The following is a 21,959-nucleotide window of genomic DNA, read 5'->3' on the forward strand; positions in this document are numbered from 1 at the left end:
CTCCAAATCTAAGATGATGGTTGGATTTGGAGTTTATCCAAGATGATGGTTGGATCTGGAGCTCCTCTCTGGGAGAAAGGAGCAAAATATGGTTGTGGAGGACTATCTAGGGATTTCAGATTTATTGCTAATATTTTCTTTTCTTTTTTTTTTTTTTTTGAGACAGAGTCTCGCTCTGTCGCCCAGGCTGGAGTGCAATGGCATGATCTCCGCTCACTGCAACCTCTACATCCTCGGTTCAAGCAATTCTCTTGCCTCAGACTCCCGAGTAGTTGGGATTACAGGCGCCCACCACCACGCCTGACTAATTTTTGTGTTTTTAGTAGAGACAGAGTTTCACCATGTTGGCCAGGGTGGTCTTGAACTCCTGACCTCAGGTGATCCATCTGCCTCGGCCTCCCAAAGTGCTGGGATTACAGGCATGAGCCACTGTGCCCGGCCTATTTCTTAATAAAGTTGTGGTGAATAGATACAAGTTATTTATATTATTCTGTATAATTTGGAGGTACTTCTTTTTTTTTTTTTTTTTTTTTTTTTTTTGAGACAGAGTCTTGCTCTGTTACCCAGGCTGCAGTGCAGTGGGGTCAACATGGGTCACTGCAGCCTCGACCTCCTGGACTACAGTGATCTTTCCTCCTCAGCTGCCTGTGTAGCTGGGACTACGGGCACGCACCACCACTCCTGGCTAATTTTTTATTTTATGTAGATGGAGTCTCACCAAGTTGCCCAGGCTGGCCTTAAACTCCTGGGCTCAAGTGATCCTCCTGCCTCAGCCTCCGAAAGTACTGAGATTACAAGTGTGAGACACTACACCTGGGCACATTTTATAATTCTTTAAACACAATTGAGCAGGCCGGGCATGGTGGCTCATGCCTGTAATCCCAGTACTTTGGGAGGCCAAGGTGGGTGGATCACCTGAGGTCAGCAGTTCAAGACCAGCCTGGCTAACATGGTAAAACCTCATCTCTACTAAATACAAAAAAATTAGCCAGGTGTGGTGGCACACGCCTGTTAATTCCAGCTACTCGGAAGGCTGAGGCAGGAGAATCACTTGATCCCAGGAGGCGGAGACTGCAGAGAGTCAAGATTGCACCACTGCAACTCTGTTGCCTGGGCAACACAGTGAGACTCTGTCTCAAAATAAATAAATAAATAAATACAATTGAGCAAACACTTCACATTTATTTTAGAAAACAATGTTTTGATTACCAGAAGTTTTATAAAAGTTACTCAAAACTGTGCAAAATTAAGAATCTCCATATTACTTTATTCAGAATAAAAATAAAATAAGGTAAAAAATCTGAGTATTAACTTCACAAATAATCATTTCTAAAAGTACCACAATGAATACATTCCTGAAATAATTGTTTTTCAGGGACAGTAGCCTATAAACAATAAAATGTGTGCTACAAAAAACTAATTCATGCAAGTTGTTCATTACTTTCAAGCTGTAAGTAAATCTAAATATACATAAGGAGCTACTACAGCTATACAGTTTCAAAATACAATGGTAGATCCATGTCAAAATTATATTTTAAGTTATAGCAAATGTTTTCTTCCTTCCTTAGGTTATCTTTTTGGTTCACATAAAAATATTTTCCCAACGAATTCTACTGTTGGAACTATTCAGGCCTCACCCAAAATATTTCTCTCTTCATTTTCTACCAATCTCAAACAGTAAAGAATAAAAGCGTTCTACAGCCTGGAAGTTGGCACCAACTTAAGAACATTTTTAATACTTACTGTCCTTTCCCACTTTTGGTGGGGAAGGGGTAACCCTTAAACATCCATCCAGAACTATTTCTTTTATTAATGTAGTTTGCTACTCTCTGAACCCTCAGCTGTACCACTGCTGTACTTAATTATCACCTTCAGCAAACACAAACTATCACTGATTTTTAATATAAATTTCTAAGCAGTAAACAACAGATCCTTATAAAATTCAAATCCCAACAACTAAGCAAATGGTATAATATCACCCTATACTGTAACCAAACTTTATGTCCAATGGGTAAACCCATTTTACTCACATATGGATTTTGAATTAAACCCAGAAAGCATATCATCTCTTGAGCTCTGAAAGCAGTGTTTAACCATTACTTTTCCAACTCATAGTCTCTTCTGATAAACATAAATATCTCCTGCTTACATTTAACATTGTTACCCAAATATAAACTATTATAATACTGAACATTTTTTTTTTCCCAAATCACACAGCATTCCCAGATTCTGATACCTGCCCTGGTTGAGAGCTGCTGTATTTAAGACGAAGATTCAACAACTACCAAAAATAGCATATTTCTAGATGCTTTCAAAGAACTGTAACTCTACATAGTGAAAAATATAAATGGGAGATAATATAAAATGAATCAACTTACACATATAACATGTTCGTATCCAAGTCAATGCAAACAACATCTTGTGGTGGGTCATGAAGATCAAAATACCTTGAGTCAACTCCAACTATAAATGGTAAAGGTGCACTAAGCACTGCAGCCAGTGAAAGAGGACAAAGGGGAATATATGGGCATTGCCACTGAAATGGAAAGATCATCTGGGGAAAAAGTTTTAAAAAATTAACCAAATTTTAAATTTGCAATAAAAAATATATAAGTAACTAGTATTACTGAAAAGGGACCACTGAAAAGCAGTTAAGTCTGTTTTGTTCACCTTAAACTTCATTCCAAAACTAAATGACTATAAAATACTACTAAGCAATACTAAGAACAAATGTAATCAAAATTTTCAAGCCATGACGATGATTATAAGCACAATAAAAATACTAACAGCTTTCTGCATGTTAATTCTTCTAGTATCTATACAAAGCGCACATTCCAATTTTATGGAAAGAATCAAAATAAGATAAAATGGCCCCAACTATCATAAAACAAACTTATTATCTTTAACTCTTACACATTTCATTCACCTATTAATTCTCAAAATTACCTCAGATCAAAATCCAACTAAAAGCATCCAGGATTAAAAAAAAAAAAACTAATTATTTTCCAGGGAATGCTAATAGATAACTAAAGAGCTCAACAAAAAAAAATTCATGGCCGGGCGCGGTGGCTCACGCCTGTAATCCCAGCACTTTGGGAGGCCAAGGCGGGCGGATCACAAGGTCAGGAGATCGAGACCATCCTGGCTAACAAGGTGAAACCCTGTCTCTACTAAAAAAAAAAAAAAAAAAAGTACAAACAATTAGCCAGACGTGGTGGTGGGCCCCTACAGTCCCAGCTACTCGGGAGGCTGAGGCAGGAGAATGGCGTGAACCTGGGAGGTGGAGCTTGCAGTGAGCAGAGACTACGCCACTGCACTCCAGCCTGGGCGACAGAGTGAGACTCGGTCTCAAAAAAAAAAAATTCATAACTCTTCAAATAAACATCAGTGATGTTTGACATCTTAAAAATACTGTCAATTGGCTGGGGACGGTGGCTCACGTCTGTAATCCCAGCACTTTGGGAGGCTGAGGTGAGTGGATCACTTGTGGTCAGAAGTTTGAGACCAGCCTGGCCAAGATGTACAAACCATGTTTCTACTAAAACACAAAAATTAGCTGAGTGTGGTGGCGCATGTCCGTAATCCCAGCTACTCGGGAGGCTGGGGCAGGAGAATCGCTTGAACCCGGGAGGCAGAGGTTGCAGTGAGCCGAGTTTGCACCACTGCACTCCAGCCTGGGCAACAGAGCAAGACTCTGTCTCCAAAAAAAAAAAATCAATATAAAATATTCCTCTATCTAGACATGATAAGACAGAAAAAGAAAAAAGAGAAAAAAACATTCCTCAAGAATCTTTACCCATTTTCCTTTACAAAGCTTTACTTCAACTGCATCATTTGTGTTTTTTTTTTTTAAAAAAGACAGGTTTTGATGTTTTTTAAAAAAGACTAAAACATGTTAAGGCCAAATGCAGTGATTCTCAACACTTTGGGAGGCTGAGGCAGGAGGACTGCTTGAGGCCAGTAGTTCAAGGCCAGCCTGGACAACAGAGTGAGACCCTCATCTCCATACAAAAATTAAATGAATGAATAAATTTTACAAAAAAAAATTTAATAATTAGCTAGTACGAAAATTTTACTGATGATAATGTTTTTCTTCTACTATAAAAATCCCTGTTACCTTTTAAGGTCTAGTTCAATTATCACCCTTATCTGTCATCACTCACCCCAAAGAAATGCCTATAACGCTTACTACCCCTGCCAGCTATTACAGAGGGTTATTCAGGATTGGAATTTTGTCTTCAAACATTTATTTACTTAATATTTGGGCACTTGCTATGTACCAATCACTGTTCTACATAATGACAGCTTAACAATAAATGAAAGAGATCACTCTCCTCATGAGGTTTATAGTTTAGGATAAGAGTCAGCAACTTTTTCTGTAAAAGACAGTAAATATTTTAGGCCTTGTGAACCATATTGTCTCTGTCACAACCATTTAACTCTGCTGGCATGCATGAAAGCAGTCATAGGCAATATATGAATAAATGGCCTGTGTTCCAATAAAACTTTATAGAAACAAGTGGCAGGCAGGATTTGGCAGGCAGGATTCGGCCATCATTTGCAAACACCTTGTCTAGCAGGAAGAGAGAAAATAAATGAAAAACGTAAGAAATAAAATATTATACTACAGGTTGAGCATCCCTAACCTGAATATCCAAAATCCAAAGTGCTGCAAAATCCAACACTTTTTGTGCACCAACATGACACAGAAAAGAAATTGCTCACAGAAGCATTTAGGACTTCAGATTTTTAGATTAGGGATGTTCAACCAGCGTGTATTCTGCAAACATGCCAAAATCCAAAAAAGTCCTAAATCCAAAGCACTTCTTTCCAAGCATTTTAGATAAGGGATATTCAACCTATATGTCAGAAAGTGATAAGTGCTATGAAAAAAAAAAAAAAGGAAAAGTAAAGCCAAGTAAAGGACATTAGAGTTCAGAGCAGGAGAGAAGAAAAGCAGGTTGTATTAGGACAAACAGAACAGGACTCATTAATAAAGTGACAACAGAGCTGAAACCTGCAGAAGGTGAGAGATTTAGCCAAGGGGATATATAAGAGAAGAGTGCTTTAATGAGAAGGAACAGCTAGGGCAGAGGCCTTAAGGTATGGGGAATGCCTAATGCTCCCGGGATGGTAAGGCCAGAATGCTGGAGAAGAGTGAGCAAGAGGAAGAGTAGTGGAAAATAAGATCAGATTGCTGAGGGGCAGAGCCACTCACAAATGAACCTGCAAGGACTTCAGATTTCTTTGAGTGACAATTATCTTCTATTCAACAAAAGGTATGTTACACCTGCAACTATCACTCACAAAGGACCCTGCAAGGACTTCAGATTTCTTTGAGTGACAATTATCTTCTATTCAACAAAAGGTATGTTACACCTGCAACTATCACTCACAAAGGACCCTGCAAGGACTTCAGATTTCCTTGAGTGGCAATTATCTCCTTTTCAACAAAAGGTATGTTACACCTCCAACTATCTAAGAAACCTTAGAAAAAAAGCTATATGCTAGCAAAATATGATATCCTTCTCTTCACCTTTGCCTTTTGCAACACTACTGGTCACTTTTTATAAAGCACTTGTACATTTCATCAATCTTTGCTATGGGTCTCCCTTAATTCTTTGATATTCTTTGATATTTAAATCATTCTCCTTTTGATGCATTTGTTTTGTAACCATTCTTTTCAACGTTCTCTTCTTCAAATGGTAACTGGCGTAACTATCAAATCATGACTTATAAATAATTTTGCATGCAATTCAGACAGCTCTCCAACATCAGTTGCATAAACCTCATATACTCTGGCATTTTTCATATGATTACCAATTCCATGTAGCACTTTTTTCAGCTGTTCTTGCACCATACTACTGAAATCCATCAAAAGACTTGGCCACCACGATTCTGACAAAGCGGCTTGAATAAACACTGTTTTAGTAAGGAATATTTGGGTGGGAACTTTTTTTTTTTTTGAGATGGAGTCTTGCTGTGTCACCAGGCTGGAGTGCAGTGGTGCAATCTCAGCTCATAGCAACCTCCGCCTCCTGGGTTTAAGCGATTTTCCTGCCTCAGCCTCCTGAGTAGCTGGGACTACAGGCGTGCACCACCACGCCCAGCTAATTTTTGTATTTTTAGTAGAAATGGAGTTTCACCATGTTGGCCACGATGGTCTCGATCTCTTGACCTCGTAATCTGCCTGCCTTGGCCTCCCAAAGTGCTGGGATTACAGGTGTGTGCCACACTGTGCCTGGCCTGGGTGGGAACTTTCTAGAACTGGTCAGTTCATTAACAAATATTTTCATATTCTAACAACTTTTGCTTTCACACGCAACTGTGATGACTTGGAAAAGTAATACTTAATGAGGATCCTCCTGGAAGCTGTCTCATATGGTTACTATTGTTTTCAGTCCTAACAGCACTTCTTCAACCAGATTAAGATCTTGGAGACATACCCCATTTGTTGTTTTAACAAGTATTTACTGAGGGCCTACTCTGTGCTAGGCAACTGTAACAAGTGCTGAAAATACAGGAGTAAATAAGAGATTAGCTCCTTACTCCCAGGAGACTTACATTCTTAAAATGGGGAAGGGAAGACAAGAGACTCAGCTATTTTAAATTAAACAACTAATGGGTGATAGGGTTGAAGAAGTGGACCATCTAAAGTTCTATACAATGGCCTGTAAAGCCCTATACAATCAGACTTCATTCTTCAGTCTTTTTTTTTTGAGACGGAGTTTCACTCTAGTTGCCCAGGCTGAAGTGCAATGGTGTGATCTCAGCTCACCATAACCTCCGCCTCCTGGGTTCAAGCAATTCTCCTGCCTCAGCCTCCTGAGTAGCTGGGATTATAGGCATGTGCCACCACACCCGGCTAACTTTGTGTTTTTAGTAGAGCGGGGTTTCTCCATATTGGTCAGGCTGGTCTCGAACTCCTGACCTCAGGTGATCCGCCTACCTCAGCCTCCCAAATTGCTGGGATTACAGGTGTGAGCCACCACGCCTGTCAATCAGACTTCATTCTAAGTGCAATGGGAAGCCAAAGGGTTTTAAGCAGGGAACAACTTTAATTTTTTAACAATTTAACAATTTAATTTTATTTATGCTTTACATAAGAGCTAAGCCTCTGTATATTATCCTATTTCACAATCACTTAGAATTTCCTGTATATTACTGATTCACAATTATTAAAACTTAAAATAGGGAGAAATTAACCATGTAATCATTTGCATAATTTTAGAACAGCTGAAATTGGCCAGAGCCTCTCAATACAACCAGCTTCATTCTCAGGTTTTATTATATAATCATATAGTTTTTATTCTGGGAAGAACTCAAAAATATGAAAAATTGGAAATTGACGTTTTTCCTAAAATAGAAATCACCTTCGTTTTCTTTATATTTCCTACTTCTCTTTGCCAGCAGATTATATTCAACTTTTACTGGGCTGGAAATTTTTCAAAGTTGCTTTTTTTAAATTTGTTGTTGTTTACAAAGTTGCTGTTTTTGAAGAAAATTTCCCTTTGGAGTAAAAATTATGTCAGTAATTTTGTACTAAAAGGAAAATTCTATACTTACAGCTACAACAGCTTCGGCTACCCCAGTCAAGACAGCTGGCCTAAGAGAATGCAGCAGAATTTTACTCTCAAGTAAAACAAAGAGCAGCAGTGTTGCACAATTCTCAGGACCCAGATTCATTAGCAAGGTGCTAAAGTTGGCTCCACTAGGAAAAAAAAGAAAAGTAGATCATTGTGAACTATTTTGCTGAAATGTTAAGATTTGCTTATTAAATTATTTATTAAGTATCAACAGATTGAGAGTCTAGTGTTAATTTCTAGTCTTTACTTATTTATCAATGAAAAGTAGCAAATTTAATAAGATAGATAACGGGGTGATTTAAACTCATCCTCTGGTAATAAAAGGCATTTATCAAGAAAGATTTTCCTGAATAGCCATTTGAGTTGAGCTCAGAAGAATGGAGACAAGGATGGGAGTGAAGGGGTGACAGACAATATATGCAAGGGCCCTGGGGCAAGAAAAAGCTGTTGTCATAGCCAAGAAATTGAAGTAAATCTATTGTGACTAAAGCATAGTAAGGGAAAGGGTGAAAACAGCAACAGATTAGGCTGAAATTGAAATATACTATTATATTTGCGTTTTCAAAAGGACACACTGGCTACAGGGTGGATAAAGAACTAAAGGAAGATAAGTAAAAAGGTACCAATGAAGAGGCTAATAGTGAAATAGTCTGGTAAGACATCAAGGAAGACTACTATGATGCAGATGAAAAGAAGTAAAAGGATTTGAGACATTTAAAAGGTTAAAATCAACTCACCTTAAACCTTTACTTATGAACTGGATATGGGAAGGGGAGATGAGAAGAAAAGGGAAGTATCCTCTACATCCAATCTTGCAAGTCTCTTAATTGTTCCCATTTATAAAATAGCCCCACCATCCATCCAGTTACCAAAGTCAGAAACATTAAGGCTATTTTTGCCTAGTTTTAACTAATAAAGTTAATTGTAAAATAACAATCACTAATATATTAATAATATACTAATCACTAAAATATTTTAAAGCATTCTGCTCCAACTGAATAAATATATCATTTTAAATACCAGTAATTACCTTAGTGGTAAAGGTGTAGAAACTGGCTGTGATAATATTAATGCATCATGGACTGACAGCTTAAAAAAAAAAACAAGATAAATTAACCAAAGATAAATTAACCAAACCAAGAGATAAGTTTCAAAACTACTCTTGAAATCTATATATTTAGATCAAAGGTAATATTGAAAACAATAATTTAATATGCAAACACACTTTTGGAAACAGGTACTAAAATATAAAATGATAGCTGTATTTACTCAGAAGTGTTACATTAGTTCTTTTCCATTAAACGGTTAATTTGACCGAATTTTGATTCACTTAATTGGTTAAAGTACAATTATTTAAAATTTATGGAATTACTGCTTCTGAAAAGCTTCAAATTCATTTACTCAACAGACTGTAGGCACTTGGTAGTTGCTTGGCACGTAAATACTTGCGGAACTGAAATAACATTCAAGATCAACAATATCTGACTTAATCCCACCATACATAATGTTAAGAATGTCTTAGAAAAACTTTTAAATGGCTTCCCTCTATAGATCAGTGTTACTCAAAGTATGTTAAGTATGTCAGTAAGTTAATTGTTATGGTCCAGCAAGATACAGTATATAAATGAAGAGCAAACCATTAAGCAACTTTTATGACAATCTGACTTCTCTCCTATATCCAAGCGTGTGATCAGTAGAACTATTATTATAGAGAGGATATAGACCTGTTCATGTTGCATATGTCACAAGCTGTACACCTACCTACGTCTGCTACTTACTGAAAATAAAAAGAAACTGGTCCTTTAGCACAGTACTATTATAGACCTTGTTTAAATTAACCTCCTCCAACCATTGCTCATTTTATATTTAATATTTATTAGAGAATCTGATATTAAAAACATGCCCAAACATAATCTGGGTTTTATGTTATTAAAATTACTACATAAAGGCCATGCATGGGCCAAAAATGAAAATGTTATGAACCAAGGGTTATAATTATTTCAATTCAGTACACTCAAATCCAAAACCCAGTAAGAAAGGGTGTTCAGTAAAGCTACAAAGCACAGAAAATCTAAGGACTTTACGAATGCATATTGCTCCACCTCAAACCCAAAGGTATATAGAATCCACTCTGCAATGACTCAGGTGAGCATATGCAAAGTTCTCCCCAAATATACTCTCTTTTGATTACCTGGACAAGGATTCTCGGTCTTTGTGGTGAAGGAAAAGGGATGTTTTGCATAAAATGTGAAATGTGCCTAGAAAAAAAATTTGAAATAAATATAATAATTACTTTTCTAAAATGCATCACAGGTTTTAACAAATCTTAAATATCACTACATATCATCGCAGATATGACATGGCCATTTATCTAAAACGTAGGCTAAGTAAGTAAATTTGCTTCATGTAAATGAATTTATCCATGCCCATTAAACTTCTGAAATACACAATGTATTTCCTGACTTAAAGTCTATTTATATCCCCTATCATTACCCAACAAATAAAAATAACATAAAAATAGTTTTCATGAAAGAAGTGAATTTTTATAGCCCTGGTTATCCGTGCCAGTACAGGGAGCAACTAACTGTGCTATAATGAATTTACACTAAAATTCAATTTAATCCCAGATTTACTACTGTAACATTGGATGAACCACCTACCCATTCTATTTCTGCACCTATAAAAATTGCTTCTTAAGTTTCTCCAAAGTTTGCAGCTCTTAGGAGCCATAAAAATGCAACATATTACTTCAACTGAAAAAAATATTGATTATATACATTGATTTTATTATCACAAGCTATTCATAGAATCTTAATTTTTCAAAAGGTTGCTAACTTGACACTAACGTTACATTTTACTTGAATAAACTTTAAATTAATCTGACAGCTGAAAGTTAAACCCAGAACTATAAATCACTAAACTGCCATTTCAAGAGTACAAAATGAAAGTTGCAACCATATTTCAATATCAAATTATGATGAGTTTATGCACAGTACTTCACTCTTTTTAAAGGTGATTTTTGGATAGCATTATTTTTAAACCCTCACATAATTACCCCTACCTTATCCACTAAACTAGTATGTTTCACTGATATTCTTTCTGCTATAATGTAAAAGTTCTGAAATTGTAAGAAACATCTACACTTACGCATACTTTAATACATTACAGAAAGCTCTTGACACTTTTTAGTTTGTTAGCAGGATACATAAATTATAAACTATCATAAACAGAAGTCAATGTGCCACTAGAAATCAGAAAAGATGCTTTAAAAAAGAGTAGCTCAACATACATTTTTCTTTCTTAGGAAAGATTGCATGACAAAAAGAATTACAAATTAATGAGAAAGCTCAAAGAATTCTGTCAATGCTAAAACCAAAACTTCACTTTTAACATCAATTAACTCATTCTTACTAATTTCTACATCACTTTAGAGAGGTATTACGGTTAGAATCTGGAATGGCCACTTGCATGGGTGTGTGTGTGTGCAGCAGTAACTATTTGTCTCTTGGTTATTAGACAATAAATAGGAAGAAGAACACTCACAATATAATTTATATGAGTTACTTCTTCAGCTGAATTCTCAAAGGATTATTATTTGGCCAACCTTACCACTACTATCCAATTTTAAGCTCACAGTCAATGATTCAGGTGAAGAAGGGAGTAAGTAAAAAGTTGGTGGCTCATGCCTGTAATACCAGCACTTTGGGAGGCTGAGGCAGGTGGATCATGAGGTCAGGAGTTCAAGACCAGCCTGGCCAAGATGGTGAAACCTCGTCTCTACAAAAATTAGCCAGGCGTGGTGGCAGGTACCTGTAATGCCAGCTACTCAGGAGGCTGACACAGAGAACTGCATGAACCCAGGAGGTGGAGGTTGCAGTGAACCGAGATCACGCCACTGCACTCCAGCCTGGGTGACAGAGCAACACTCCGTCTCAAAAAAAAAAAAAAAAAAAAAAAAAAGTTGAGTAAATGCAGGCTTCCTTCCCTTCCAACTTTGCTGCTAAAAGTTACACAATCAAATGTATATATTTATATACCCAGTTTTCCACCAGCCATCTTTCTAATCATTATACATACTTTTCAATGGGAAGAGGATGTGGTCCAGACACAGAAAGTTTGTAGATAAACATAAGAAATTTCCTAAAAGCTTCAAAAAAAGGCCAGTGTGAGAGTAAACAAATGCATTTGTTTGTATTGATGGATTTGGAGACCATTTTTCTCTCCACAGGCGTCAACAAGCCCAGGTGCATAAGCTGTTTCTCTGATAGAAGTTCCCGAGAGTAAGGTTCATAAAACTGAATGGCAGCTCCATATACCTAAAGAGTAACAGAATTCTGTTAAAAGATTTCAGTTTGTTTGAAAAAATTAACTTCTCTTTTTCTCTTATTACACAAGAAATATTTGCTTGGAGTGCACTTATACAGATAAATTATGAAAAAAAAACTCACCCAAATTTCTGTCCCAGAGATAACCAGATTTTGATATAAATCCCTCAAGATTTTTTCCACTGCAATTTTATACATTCAACTATGTATCTTATATAAAAATGGATGGTAACCTCTTACAACTTAAGCATTAGAGAATGAACTCTAATGATCTCACTCAACTTAGTTTTTTGTGTGATTTTTCTTTTTTTTTTTTTTTTTTTGAGATGGAGTCTCACTCTGTCGCCCAGGCTGGAGTGCAGTAGCGCAATCTCAGCTCACTGCAACCTCCGCCTCCCAGGTTCAAGTGATTCTCCTGCTTCAGCCTCCCAAGTAGCTGGCATTACAGGCGTGTGCCACCACACCTGGCTAATTTTTTTTTTTCCTTTTTTTTTTTTGAGATGGAGTCTTACTCTGTCACCCAGGCTGGAGTGCAGTGGCACGATCTCGGCTCACTGCAAGCTCCACCTCCTGGGTTCACGCCATTCTCCTGACTCAGCCTCCCAAGTAACTGGGACTATAGGCGCCCACCACCACACCCAGCTAATTTTTTGTATTTTTAGTAGAGACAGGGTTTCACCGTGTTAGCCAGGATGGTCTCGATCTCCTGACCTCATGATCCGCCCACCTTGGCCTTCCAAAGTGCTGGGATTACAGGCGTGCGCCACTGCGCCCGGCCTAATTTTTTCTATTTTTAGTAGAGACGGGGTTTCACTGTGTTAGCCAGGATGGTCTTTATCTCCTGACCTGGTGATCCACCCGCCTCGGCCTCCCAAAGTGCTGGGATTATAGGCGTGAGCCACTGCACCCGGCCTGTGATTTTTTTTAAATTGGGGTAAAATATACATAACATAAAACGTACCACTTTAACCGTTTTCAAGTGTACAATTCACTGGTATTAAGTACCTTCACAATGCAGTGCACCCAGTAGCACTATTCATTTCCAGAACTTTTTTCATTACCCCAAACAAAAGCTCTGTAACCCTTAAATGGTAACTTCCCATTCTCTTGCCCTCAATCCAAGTCCCTGGTAATCTCTATTGTACTTTCTGTCTCTATAAGGGTAGCTATTCTAGGTACCTCCTATAAGAGGAATCATACAAAATTTATGCTTTTGTGTCTGGCTTATTTCACTTAGAATAATGTTTTTAAGATTCACCTATATTGTAGCACATATCTGAATTTCATTCCTTGTTAAGGAAGAAATCATAATTCCATCATATATATATACACCATATTTTGTGCATCCATTCATACGTTGATGCACGTTTGGGTTGTTTCCACCTTCTGCCTATCGTGAATAACCCTGCTACAAACATTGGCGTACAAGTATCTGTTTGAGTCTCTGCTTTCAATTATTTTAGGTATATGCCTAGGCATGAAACTGCTCGATCATATGGTAATTCTAAGTTTAACTTTTGGAGGAGCTGCCAAACCGTTTTCCACAGCAGCAGCATTTGACTTTCTCATCAGCAATGTTGACAGGTTCAATTCCTCCACACCCTTGCCTCGTATGACACAAGATAGAGCTGACACTCCTCTGTCTTGAAACTCTTTATTCCTTTGCTGTCTTTGACAGTAAAAATTTCTCTTTGTTTTCTGGCTACTTCTCTCTTTCCCATACTAGATCCAATTATGTCACCCGTCATTTAAATACTAGCATTCCCTAAGGTTCTAACTTCACACTTCTATTTGGAACATTTCATTCTCTTATGGTTTTAACTATAATCATGATACTAACAAAACACAAATCTTTATCTCTAGGCCTACCTGACCTCTCCCCTGAACCTCAGACTCCTATTTTCAAAATGACTACTCAATAATCTCCACCTGGATGTCATACAGGCATCTCAAACCAGTATTTTCAAAAGTGAACTCATTATCTAAACACTTCATCCAATATTCCTAATCTTACTCAGTTATGCTACACAATTCCCAAGGTAGAAACTTCGAAGTCATGTTCAATTCCACTTCCACTTACCACATATCAAAGCAACTACTGAAGCCCTAACTGGTCTCAAGTCAGAAGAGAAAGTATTTTAGTGAAAAATACACTGAAGAAACAGTCCTTCAGAGGTAATAGCTGATCCTTCAAAAGTTCCCCATTACAGGTAAAATGCCACAGTCCGTGTAAGTGGCATGATGCTCTCAATTCCTCACAGTACCTGCTGTTGCTGTTCAACAATACAGAGCTACCAGGCATATAGACTAGTTCATAATTTTGTGCTTGTGTGTATTTTGTTTAGCCTTGGTACTTCCTCTGATCTGCCCATTCCTTAAAACGCTGTAAAGAAATTCTATCACTATCCCCATCCCCTTCTCCCAACAATCAGTCCTTACCTCTGTGTTTTATAAAGCTTGCCAACTGTTTAGTCATTATATATATCACAGGAACCCTTGCCTTTACACACACAACATTCCCAGATACAATTATTTCAAAGTGATCTCAAAGTTTTTAACCCATCCCCTTCTCCCAACAATCAATCCTTACTTCTGTATTTTATAAATCTTGCCAACTGTTTTTTCATTATGTATAACCCTTGCCTTTATACACACAATATTCCCAGATATAATTTCAAAGTGATCTCAAAGATTTTAACAAGCAATGACAAATGCATAAACATAAATTTTACACACCTCAATGCTTACATGTCGATATCCCCTAAACAATGAATAAACCAAGCAGATCACCTAGTACCCACATCTCAAATGAGACTTTATTGTTCTCTACTGCCAAAGTATATTAGGTAACTAATGTCTGAAGATCTTAAAATTTTCAGTTATATTTACTACTTTCAGCAGGAGAAATTGTAAATGATTATTAAGCTAACAAGTTAGTAGTGGGCAATCAAGTTAATATAATATTGACCTTCACTCAGTATTTTCTATGTTCCAGGCACTGTGCTGGATACTTTACATATATTATCTTTATCACAGTAGTTATAAAGGTGTAGCCTGTACCTGTAGAATGAGGTCACAGATGTATTTTGTTTCATCCGCATGAGTCAGTTCAGATTATATATTTTTTCAATAAAATCGCCTATTAAATTTCCTTAGAAAGTTTTCAATTTTTGCTGGGCGCATTGGCTCATACCTGTAATCCCAGCACTTTGGGAGGCTGAGGCAGGTGGATCACCTGAGGTCAGGAGTTCGAGACCAGCCTGGCCAACATGGTGAAACCCCATCTCAACTAAAAATACAAAAATTAGCCGGGCGTGGTGGCAGGTGCCTGTAATCCCAGCTACTTGGGGAGCCAAGGCAGGAGAATCGCTTGAACCGGGCAGGCGGAGGTTGCAGTGAGCCCAGATTGTGCCATTGCATTCCAGCCTGGGGGATAAGAGTGAGGCTTCGTCTCAAAAAAAAAAAAGAAAGTTTTCAATTTTGAAATTTCTACTGCTATCAGCTTTTTATTCTGAATATTGTTTATTTTTGCCTTCTCTTCTTTATAAATCAGTTTATGTCATTATTACTGTTATATGCAATATATGTTTTACATAAGACAATAAATGTCTTTTCTCTCTAGTTGTTTTGTCTCTGGTGTTCCATGATAGCACCATGACATAATAAGAGGCGGGACAGGCCAGGCATGGTGCCTCATACCTGTATAATCCAGGACTTTGGGAGGCTGAGGCAGTTGGATCACTTTAGGTCAGGAGTTTGAGACCAGCCTGACCAACAGGGTGAAATCCTATCTCTACTAAAAAAAAATTACAAAATTAGCTGAGTGTGGTGACGCACACCTGTAATCCCACTGCTTAAGAGGCTGAGGCAGGAGAATCACTTGAACCTAGTAGGTGGAGGTTGCAGTGAGCTACTGCACTCCAGCCTGGGCAACAAGAGTGACATTCCATCTCAAAAAAAAAAAGGTGGGATTATTTATTTATTTATTATTTATTTTTCTCTGCTGCAGATTCAGAGTACGTCTTTAACCTGAAGACTCAATTTTTTCATCAACCTTGGAAAACTCTCAACCATTAACTCTTAGGATGTAGCCTTGTCCTTTTCTAGTCTCTCCTTCAGTAACTCATTAAATATCTATTAGACCTTCTAGTTCTATCTGCTACATTTTTAAACTCCTTTTATGTTTTATGTTTGTATGTACCACATTTAAGGTAACCTATCTTCCACTTCATTAATTATCCCTTCATGTATGTCTTATCTCTGCTACTTTTTTTTTTTTTTAGAAAGAGTATTGCTCTGTAGCCCAGGCTAGAGTGCAATGGTGCAGTCTCAGCTCATTGCAACCTCTGTCTCCCGGGTTCAAGCAATTCTCATGCCTCACCCTCCCGAGTAGCCAGGATTACAGGTGTGTACCACCAAGCCTGGCTAATTTTTTGTATTTTAAGTAGAGACGGAGTTGTGCTATGTTGCCCAGGCTGGCCTTGAACTCCTGGCCTGAAGTGATCCACCTGTCTCAGCCTCCCAAAGTGCTGGAATTGCAGGCATGAGCCACCGCACCTGGCCTTATCTCTGCTGTTTAACCCACTCACTGAATTTTTAATTTTAAGGACCATATTTTTCATTTCTAAACACTTGATTCTTTTCCCAATCTATTCATTTTTCAAAATATCCTGTTCCTTCCTTGATATTTTGAGCCCCTCCATTAGTTCTTAAGTCATCTCAATGATATTTTAATTTATAACATCCTTTATATTGTCATTCTGTCATTTCAATGTCTTGAGGGTCTAACCCTGCTTTTTAATTGTGTCTGTCGATTCTTTCTATGGTACCTATGTCCTTGATCTGTCATAATCATCTCATCTTGACACCTGGGTTTTGAAGGTGTCTATCCAGAGAGACTTTATCTTTGCTTCTGTAGAAGTTCCAGAGGTATCAATATCCTGATAGCAATTTTCATGTTGATTTCTCACCTTGGGGATGACAGTGTAAATTTAAACCAAAATGTATCATGTCCAAATAATCCTAACATTCAAATAAAACTTGTATTAACCTTTTTATGAAATAAAAACATGGACAAAATGTGTTTAATCAATGAGACAAAAACATACCTTTTTGGCTGAAGAACCTGTCAAGACAAAAGTTGAAAAAACTGGAAGTGGATATTTGGTTTCAGGATCCCAGCACTCAATAGTAGCTCCCATAGGAAGGCAGAAAAGAGGTACATCTGATTCTGAGAGTGGAAATGACTCATAGTCCTCTTCTGGATATCTAAAAATTAAACCTTTTGAAGAATGAGACAACAATAAATTTTTTAAATAGTTACTTTTCCATAAATTGCATATGATAGGTATTAATGGAATATTTTAATGCCAAATTTCATGGCAATACTTGTGTGGTATTTTAAAATTGATTTCCCTCTTGCTATAACAGAAACTAAAATAAGTTTACCCCTGATATTTTACCCATGAATTTACAGTTCATTGTAACATTAAAAATGTATTAATATACTAGTTGAGATTCCATTCAACCAATCTTGATCACCAATCTTAATGTATTTTCTTCTACACATGCCAACACCTTGTGGAAAATGGTAAGAAACATACAGAAAAATTTACCAACTATTTCAGTTAGTCTTCTGTGAAAAATTCAGGGAAGAGACAAGCGTTATGAAATAATGCTGAGGCAACAGAAATTATCACAGCCCCTAAACTCATCTTAAGAGAGAAGCAGCGTAAAAGGCATGCAACATGAAAAGTAAACGAGACAGAAACACTGTGACTAAGTACAGAGTACGTGAGACCCAGAAAGTAGGAGCAAGTGACACTTTGAGAACCACAATAAAGACCCTCAGAATAAATTAGCTACATGGCATCTGTTCATTAGCCTCTAAGGTCATCAATATATAGACCATCTCTAAGTGAAAAACTTCAAAATCAGTAGTAGAATTTTGAGCCCAAATTCAGTATCTAAAACTCTCTATTCTAAAATAAGTGTCTCGTATCAAATAACTGAATACTTTGGTACAGTTTCTTTCTATAAGTTCTTTAAGTGATATCTTTTCTCCACCACCACCACCAACAACAACAACAAAAGGACATCACACATAATCAACATATTACAACAGTATTAACAGTATCACTTTTTTTTTTTTTTTTTTTTGAGACAGAATCTTGCTTTGTCACCCAGGCTGGAGTGCAGTGGTGTGATCTCGGCTCACTGCAACCCCCACCTCCTGGGTTCAAGCTATTCTCGTGCCTCAGCCTCCCAAGTAGCTGGGACTACAGATGCGTGCCACCACGCCTGGCTAATTTTTGTATTTTTAGTAGAGACGGGGTTTCACCATGTTGGCCAGGCTGGTCTCAAACTCCTGGCCTCAAGCGATCTGCCCGCCTCACTCTCCCAAAGTGCTGGAATTACAGGCGTGAGCCACCACGCCCAGCCTACAGTATCAGATTTTAAAATGATACTGAATTTTATACGTTAGTCGTTACCATTATTTTTATATTATAAATTAAATGGTTTGGTTCATTAGTATGAATGTTTTTATGAAAATCACGATTTTTTGGATATGAATTTGCCTGACTTCCCTGAAGTAAAACTTTATTTCAAGAACTGTGCATAATCAAAAAGTAATCAGCACTGCTTCTTTTCACAAAGAAGTATTCCAGTATCTTTTCTATTTACAACTGCAGCATACCTGTATTTTCAGTTTTTATCCCACCATACCAGTGGAATGAAGACGTGACACTTAAATCTTTACAGCCCTTGACACTTTAATGTGCAGTAAGAATGTGGCGATAGATTTCTCAAACACTTCATGGCAGAAAAGTTTCTCAGGCCCTCCTCTCCTCCATATAGCTGATTCTTTGCAACAAAGGAGAAAGGAAGCAAGTCCACCTTTCATGGCAAGTAACGTGTGGTTTCAAATCAGACACAAAGAGATAAGAGAAGGAAATATAAGAAGTAAAGATGCAGTTTGACACCTTTCTGATTGCCAAAATATAAAAGGTCAGAGAGTCAGCAACTTTCCATTATACTGTTAAGTCTATTAACGTAGACCAAAAGCTTGAATGTTTATTCCACATATGTTTGCTTTAGATAAATGTTTAAATTAAATTAACAGTATGTTTGGTGGGGATATTAATATATCTTGTATATGTAATGTATTTAAGAAAACACATATCTTTATATGCTAAAATTATAGATAATTTTATGAATAGATCAATTCTACAAACTACGTAAGGGAGCACACTTTATCTCTTTTAGCCAAATGTTAATATGCACCAATAACTATAGCAATTGAGACAATTTTTTTAACTCACCAGCCTTATATGCTATTGCATTTGAAGCAGGTACAGACTTCTTATAACACAGAAACACGCTGGAACCCCACTGTAAAACATAAATTAGGTTTATAAAAAAGACAAAAGAGTGAAAAGAAATTGATTTTGTTGGATACCAACTAAAGATTCTTATTATTTACTCAGAAGAGTCTATTTAAAATGTTTATATAATGAACTATGCAGTATAAAATACAGCAAAGCATGAAGTTCAGAACACTAAAATAAAAGAAGAGAGTAAGAAAACAATGCTACAAAAATCAAACTGATATGAAGGCCATTTCAAAAGATTTAGAATTTCACAATCACTCAGAGATTGCCCCTTCTTGTAAGACACAGCACAAAACGGAGTGTGCACTGGAGCCCAAACTGGGGAAGACTTGGGTCACTGGAGGACTATGAGGTCATCACCTCCAGAGGCAACCCTGTCTTCACTAATTGTTCTGGGTGCATTTGTCATCTCCGCCTATACAACATTAAGCTAATATTAGTTTGACCTGAAGATATTTTTCAAAGTAAATCTGAACCAAAAGTAAGCTGTAGTCTTTAAAAACTATGAATCAAACATTTATGTTCATTTTCTTCTTCACTACAGTCCTTTTAAAGAGTAAGTATGCATGGATTGGGTGTGGTGGCTTGTGCCTGTAATCCCAGCACTTTGGGAAGCTGAGGCAGGTGGATCACAAGATCAAGAGATCAAGACCATCCTGGCCAACCAACATGGTGAAACCTCATCTCTACTAAACATACAAAATTAGCTGGGCGTAGTGGCGCACGCCTGTAGCCCCAGCTACTTGGGAGGCTGAGACAGGAGAATCGCTTGAACCTGGGAGGTGGAGGTTGCAGTGGGCCAAGATCGCGCCACTGCACTCCAGCCTGGGCGACAGAGTGAGACTCTGTCTGAAAAAAAAAAGTAAGTATGCAAAACTGCAATATTTTCTCTTGAGCCCTAGAGTTCAGGAGCATCCTGGGCAACTTAAGGAGACCCTGTCTCAAAAACAAAAACAGGCCGGGCATGGTGGCTCACGCCTGTAATTCCAACACTTTGGGAGGCCAAGGGAGGTGGATCACTTAAGGTCAAGAGTTCAAGACCAGCCTGGCCAACATGATGAAACCCTGTCTCTACTATCCTGTAATCCCAGCTACTCGGGAGGCTAAGGTGGGAAGATCACTTGAGCCTGGTGGGGGGTCAAGGCTGCAGTGAGCTGTGATCGCACCACTATACTCCAGCCTGGGCGACAAAGCAAGACCCTGTCTCAAAAAAATAAAAAAAAGCAAACAAATGCATGCATGAATGAATGAATGTAAGGAGAGCTCCTACCCACTCTAACCCCACAGTTGTCCCTGAAGACACCACTGAAATCCAAAAGTGAATAAAACCTTTGTTAATGTAACACAGACAATATTAGGATTTACTCCCTCAAAAATATCCCTGACTTAAAGATGAAATTATTATAAATCATGGGATAGGACTTAAAAAATTATTACAAATCATAAAAATTAGGAAACAATAAAAACAAGCATCATGAAAATATAAAATGTGAGTGAGTATATACCCAACAGTAAACAGGAATCCAAAACGTATCCCTTTTTGTTTTCATATGAAACTTTGAAGATGAAAACTTTATTCTTACCATTCCACAATTTAAGTTTTTGTCAACTTTGCAGAAGGTATGAGGAGGAGTTTCTCCTTTACTGGTTACAATAACACAGATATCAGTTACAGCCAAGGAATTCTGGGGTCGAACTGGAGGAGCCCTTCGATAAGTGATAAAGATTCTTTGTGAAGTAGTTGAACTATTGTTGACATTGGCACAGCGACCATAGGGTGTGGCTAGGATCACTTCACATCCTGGAATAAGCCGTTCTTTCCCTTCATATAGAACTCTGCATGGCAGGAAGGGGAAGAAATAGATATAGATATATACATACACACATACATATGTACATATATATAGTACATGCATTTCAGGTTAATGCTGGTTTTCTTCTTGAAATCAAAGAAAATTTTTTTGGTCTCTCCTATTGTTTCCCAAATCTTCACTAGAAACCAAAATTAAAATTATTCCTTTGGGAACTACAAGTCTCTAAACTATTTTTCAAAAGCCAAAACATAATTTAAGAAGTGTAAACAGGATTGAACAACTTGATTTTGTATTGCTTATTACAAGAAACATATGAAAAAAGAAAGGGGCAACACCACAAACATCTTCAGGTCAATTCCTAGAAGTTTCACCAAGTGTTCAGATGTTTTCATAAAAATTCGCTTCATAATTTGTCAATTTTTTAGCTTTAAAAATCCTCTGAAAACTATAAAATGTTATTTAAAGAAATTAAAGAGCTGAATAAATAAGACATCTCATGCTTATGGACAAAAAGACAATGATGGCAATACCCTCAAATAGATTAATGAAAATTGAATTAATTTGATTAATTCAATCTTCAATTTGATTAATGAAAACTGAAAAATGAATTAATGAAAATTGATAAGATGGCAATACCCCCAAATAGATTAATAAAGTCAATGCAATTCCTATCTAAATTCCAGCTGCCTTTGGCAATACCCTCAAATAGATCAATAAATTCAATGCAATTCCTATTTAAACCCCAGCTGCTTTTGTTTTTTCTTGTCAAAGCAATCTGGAAAAAGAAGAAAGTTGGAGAACTCACACTTCCCTACTTCAAAACTACCACACATCTGCAGTAAT

General features: G+C 37.3%; 1 protein-coding gene across 6 annotated transcripts in view; it reads right to left on the reverse strand.

The window, feature by feature from the left end:
• DENND4C (DENN domain containing 4C) overlaps window positions 1–21,959 on the reverse strand; it is a 134,437-nt gene that overhangs the window by 67,583 nt on the left and 44,895 nt on the right. For 5 of the 6 annotated variants that reach the window (XM_004047844.5, XM_019033242.4, XM_055350646.2 and 2 more), the window contains exons 3-10: window positions 20,886–21,138; window positions 19,234–19,303; window positions 17,020–17,192; window positions 11,664–11,902; window positions 9,778–9,844; window positions 8,617–8,675; window positions 7,567–7,711; window positions 2,379–2,554 (exon numbers count right to left, since the gene is read on the reverse strand). In XM_004047844.5, coding sequence (XP_004047892.2) covers window positions 2,379–2,554; window positions 7,567–7,711; window positions 8,617–8,675; window positions 9,778–9,844; window positions 11,664–11,902; window positions 17,020–17,192; window positions 19,234–19,303; window positions 20,886–21,138 — 1,182 coding nt within the window. Of the gene's footprint in view, window positions 1–2,378; window positions 2,555–7,566; window positions 7,712–8,616; window positions 8,676–9,777; window positions 9,845–11,663; window positions 11,903–17,019; window positions 17,193–19,233; window positions 19,304–20,885; window positions 21,139–21,959 lie in introns of those variants that run through there. The other variant, XM_063696332.1, reaches the window with a different exon arrangement.

Source organism: Gorilla gorilla, chromosome 13 (genome assembly GCF_029281585.2).
Source record: "Gorilla gorilla gorilla isolate KB3781 chromosome 13, NHGRI_mGorGor1-v2.1_pri, whole genome shotgun sequence".
Taxonomy (NCBI): domain Eukaryota; kingdom Metazoa; phylum Chordata; class Mammalia; order Primates; family Hominidae; genus Gorilla; species Gorilla gorilla.